General features: G+C 36.8%; 1 protein-coding gene across 3 annotated transcripts in view; it reads right to left on the bottom strand.

Moving 5' to 3' along the window:
* The window catches only part of LOC125043557 (filaggrin-2-like), an 18,129-nt gene that overhangs the window by 9,353 nt on the left and 3,776 nt on the right, over positions 1–5,000 (bottom strand). For 2 of the 3 annotated variants that reach the window (XM_047639752.1, XM_047639750.1), the window contains exons 4-6: positions 1,996–2,048; positions 1,524–1,682; positions 101–250 (exon numbers count right to left, since the gene is read on the bottom strand). In XM_047639752.1, the coding sequence (XP_047495708.1) occupies positions 101–250; positions 1,524–1,682; positions 1,996–2,048 (362 nt within the window). The remainder of the gene's footprint in view (positions 1–100; positions 251–1,523; positions 1,683–1,995; positions 2,049–5,000) is intronic. The other variant, XM_047639751.1, reaches the window with a different exon arrangement.

Genomic DNA, 5,000 nt, shown 5'->3' on the forward strand with positions numbered 1-5,000 from the left:
CCTGATAATAGAGCTCAAAAGATCTTTGAGCCCAAATGCACAAGAGAAAAAGCAAAAAAACTAATGAACTACTTGCTAAAACCAAAAATCCAGACATTACCAAGTACTTCTGATTCTTTCTCACCAGCAGAGCTGTGAGTGGTGTTGGAGACAGAGATGGTGAAAGAGTCCCCATGGCCCTCAATCCTCCTGCGGCCAAAGACCGCATCCGGGTCAAGCTCAGCCATGATTTCCTCCTCATGCTTCTGTGCTGGAGGTTCAAAGGGGTGAAATTAATAACAGGGCCTGCTAACAGAAAATGGCAGTATGGACTGTAGCACACAATATTGATATTTTTTCATTCCATTAGATGCTTGCTAAACTGAACCTCTGACCTAAAAAATCACAGATACAGAGAGAGAAAGAAGAGGAGAAAGAGGAGGAAGAGAAGGATGAAGAGGGAAGAGAAGGATGAAGAGGGAGGAGGAGTAGGAAGAGAAGGATGAAGAGGGAAAAGAAAGATGAAGAGGGAGGAGGAGGAGGAACCTGAGGAGGAACAGGAGAAACAGGAGGAGGAGGAGGAAAAAGAGGAGAAGGAGGAGGAGGAGGAGGAAACTGAGGAGAAACAGGAGAAACAGGAGGAGGAGGAGGAAAAAGAGGAGAAGGAGGAGGAGGAGGAGGAGGAGGAGGAGGAGGAGGAGGAGGAGGAGGAGGAGGAAGAGAGAAGGGGAAGGGCAAGGAGAAGGAGGAAGAGGAGGAAGATGACAATAATAACAAAAAGAAGAAGATGAAGGAGGATAAGGAAGAGAGAAGGAGAAGGAGGAGTTGGAGGAGGAGGAGGAGGAGGAGGAGGAGGAGGAGGAGGAGGAGGAGGAGGAGGAGGAGGAGGAGGAGGAGCAGGAGGAGGAGGAGGAGGAGGAGGAGGAGGAGGAGGAGGAGGAGGAGGAGGAGGAGGAGGAGGAGCAGGAGGAGGAGGAGCAGGAGGAGGAGGAGGAGGAGGAAGAGGAGGAGCAGGAGGAGGAGGAGCAGGAGGAGGAGGAGGAGGAGGAGGAGGAGGAGGAGGAGGAGGAGGAGGAGGAGGAGGAGGAGGAGAAGAAGAAGAAGAAGAAGAAGAAGAAGAAGAAGAAGAAGAAGAAGAAGAAGAAGAAGAAGAAGAAGAAGAATTAGAAGAAGAAGAAGAAGAAGAAGAAGAAGAAGAATTAGAAGAAGAAGAAGAAGAAGAAGAAGAAGAAGAAGAAGAAGAAGAAGAAGAAGAAGAAGAAGAAGAAGAAGAAGAAGAAGAAGAAGAAGAAGAAGAAGAAGAAGAAGAAGAAGAAGAAGAAGAAGAAGAAGAAGAAGAAGAGGAGGAGGAGGAGGAAGAGGAGGAGGAAGAAAGAAAGAGAAAGAGAAAGAGAAAGAGGAAGAAAAGGAGGAGGAGGAGGAAGAAAAAGGGAAAAAAGAGCAAGAAGAGGACAGATGAGGAAGGGCGGGAAAAGAAAAGGAGGAGGAAGGACATCTAGTAGTTAAAGAATAAGGAAGAACAGGAAGAGAAGGATAAAACTTACCATTCAACTCTGGGTCAATGTAGCGACCCTGACCCCTGAACTTCCCCCTGGACCCCCGGCCTCTTGCTGGCCTGTGCTCCCCTGGCCCCTCCTGCCCTCCAGGCCCTTTGTCCTCGCCCTCACCTGGTGTCATGTAGTCTGCCAACTTAAAGCCTTCCCCTGCATCACAACAAGGTCAATTACCGGCAAATAATTCAAAGCTGACATCAGTAAAAAAAAAAAAAAGAACACAGAAAACTAATAACTGACACTGTGTATTATAAATCTAATAACAGGAATCATCCATTAGGACTTTGCTAATAAAAGAACAAGTATAAACTCTTGACAGCTGTCAGTAATTTTACCTATTATAAATAAACAGAAGGAATGTATTTCCACTTGGCATGCACTTTCACCTAAAGACATGCCTCAGAAATAAATTATAAAATTTAAGAAAAAAAAATTATATATGTTTATTATTAAATAACCTTACCTTTACTTCTGGGATATCTAGGATCATAAAATGGCTCGCTATCTTCAATATTTCTGAAATCAAAGAGGAAAAAACAAGTTAAAAAATCTGAACATCCCTTCCAAACATTTTAATCCATGATTATCCTTTTCAGGAAATTCCTCACCTTGATTGCTCAAACAGAAATGATTACAGTGATAGCTAATTGATTACATATGTTCAGAGATCAGCACGAAAGGTCAGTATCCACATAACATATATCATAACAGTCATTATACAAATGACAATATTAACTGTAAAGATAATGATAATGATGATAGTAACAGTAATACTTCCTTTTAGTGGTGAAATTATAAAATTATGATAAAAAATAACATTAAGTATAGAAATCTGATTCTGAACACATTAACACCACTAACAGTAATGGTGATGTTAAAGGTTATATCATCAAGCCTGACAATGACAGCACCAAAAAGAAAAGTAATAGTATTATCAATATACTTATATATTTTTACTTTTAGCCATTACCAATTATCAAATCACAATCAAAGTGACCATTTCCATTACTGTTATCATCAACTTCTCTATTATCATTCTTATTATTGATATTATTGTTATTAGTATCATCATCATCATTATTACTTACTCATTATTTTAGGTATCATCTGTCATAATGCCATTATCATTATCATTACCACAATCAGTATTAGTGTTATAATCCATTTCAGTATCTATAATATAATCATATTATTGTAAATATGCAAGTATGATTATTATCATTATCATCATGTTCATCATTACATGGTTAATAGCATTGTTATTGTTTCTTCATTTTCATCATGATTATTATTATTTCAGTTATTGCAGTTTAATGACTGTCATCATTATCATGATTATTATTAGCATGATCAGCATTATTATAACTATCATTATCACTAATAATATGATTATCATTGTCTTTGTTATCATTAACATGAGTGCTGCCATTAATGCTATGATTATTATAATTAATATTATTAACATTGTCATAACCAATGTTATCATGATTATACTGTCAGTATTATCAACAGTAGCAGTATATCCCACAATCCATAGAAATAATCAATCAATCAAGACAAATCAAATGTTGAAGATGCAAGTGTTATATATGGAAGAGAATTCTTTCCTACATTTAATGTTTCAATGCCAATGTTGACTTTAATTTCTCCACAATTAAGGAAGCCAGATCTTCCCATGATGAAATTGGGAAAATTCCACAAAGATCAACTTCTGGACATTAATAAATGAGTCAGACTTTAAACCTTTATTTTCATTTTCAATTTACACAGTTAAGCAGATACATTTATGAAATCTTTCATCTGGCTATTTTCTCAGCAGAGAAATAACAAGAGTGTGTTGGGCAATTGTCCTCACACAATTAGCACACACTGACAGTATGTTCTTTATAAATCTGGCAAGCATTAATACATTACTAAGGCAACAGCAGCTGAAAAGAAGGAATGGAATCGAACTGCAATCGGAAGAAATCATTGCTAAGTTGGTGACTCAGAAGACCAAGAGGTCGAACAATAACAAGGACAGAATTAAATGGCATTATGCAAACTCTTCTGTTAAGCAGCATCCAATACAGATTCATAGGAGGATTCAGTCAGGTAGATACTTCCTCTGGATTCTTTTGGGAGATCTGCCTTTTTATTTCTTACATCAAAGAACAATCACAGGAACAAAGGAGAAGAAAAAATAAAGAAGGAAAGGAAAAAATATATACAAGATGTCCACCACTGAATAAATACTTATACAATATGGATTTTCCAAACCAAATTCACTGCAATATCCCCAAGTGTACATTCATTTACACAAAAGAGGAAACTTTTTTTCTTACAGATATGCAGCTGGAGGAAAGAAGAAAGAAAAAATGTTCTGCAATCACCTCCCTTGATGTACTGCATTGTCTGAGCCACCACCACAGTTCAAGTGTTTACACCCTCTATTCCTTGAGAAACATTCAGGAAACATACACAGCAAAATAACAAATGTGTAATACTGATATTAATGACTATTTTTAAATTCTGACACCTTGCTCCCTTCACAAAGATAACGTCTGTACACATATTAACACTTGTGTTAAGTATGTCTGTGTATATATAAATAAATAAATAAATTCATATATATATATATATATATATTTTTATATGATTTTATATATACATATTCATATATAATCATATAAATGTGTATATATAAAAACAACAAACAACACATTCAACCAAACAAACAAATAAACAAACAAACAAACAAACAAACAAACAAACAAACAAACACGCACGCGCACACGCGCACACACACACACACACACACACACACACACACACACACACACACACACACACACACACACACACACACACACACACACAAATACCAATGGCATCCCAAATTAAGTAATTGAAATCAATGAAAGCCGAAATCTTAACTACAAAAGGTTACAATAATTATATACTCAACAGTACTGTTCTTCAATGGTGGATTTAAGTATTCACAAAGCTGTTGTTGTCCTCAAAAATTAGAATGGATGGTATGCTTCCCCCCGCAATAAATCACATTTTCATTATCTTAACTAAACATTTTACCCACCAAAAAATCCCCCAAAATGTTCCACAAAACAATTCAGAAATGAATAAGTAAAGCAATTAATCCTCAAAGCAATAAAGGAAAAAAATAATTTTCATTGAGCTTTTTTTCATTAGGCAATTTCAGTGTTAATGGCAAAAGATTTTCATACTCAACTATCTCCACCATCTGGATAGCTAATTATGAGCAACCTTCCGAATGGGTCATGAAAGCGTAAAAGAATGCTTAACTCAAGCAGTGTACTTATCGCAGCAAATTGACAGTCATCTATAAAACAGACTTACAGTCTAACCAGGGCGTGTCTTACGTGGAAGTTAATGAGAGCAATATATAAAGAGTCTGATTTGCTGTCAGATTCTAATTTTCACACATGTACACACAGATACACATACAAA

The sequence above is a fragment of the Penaeus chinensis genome, chromosome 34, assembly GCF_019202785.1.
Source record: "Penaeus chinensis breed Huanghai No. 1 chromosome 34, ASM1920278v2, whole genome shotgun sequence".
Taxonomy (NCBI): domain Eukaryota; kingdom Metazoa; phylum Arthropoda; class Malacostraca; order Decapoda; family Penaeidae; genus Penaeus; species Penaeus chinensis.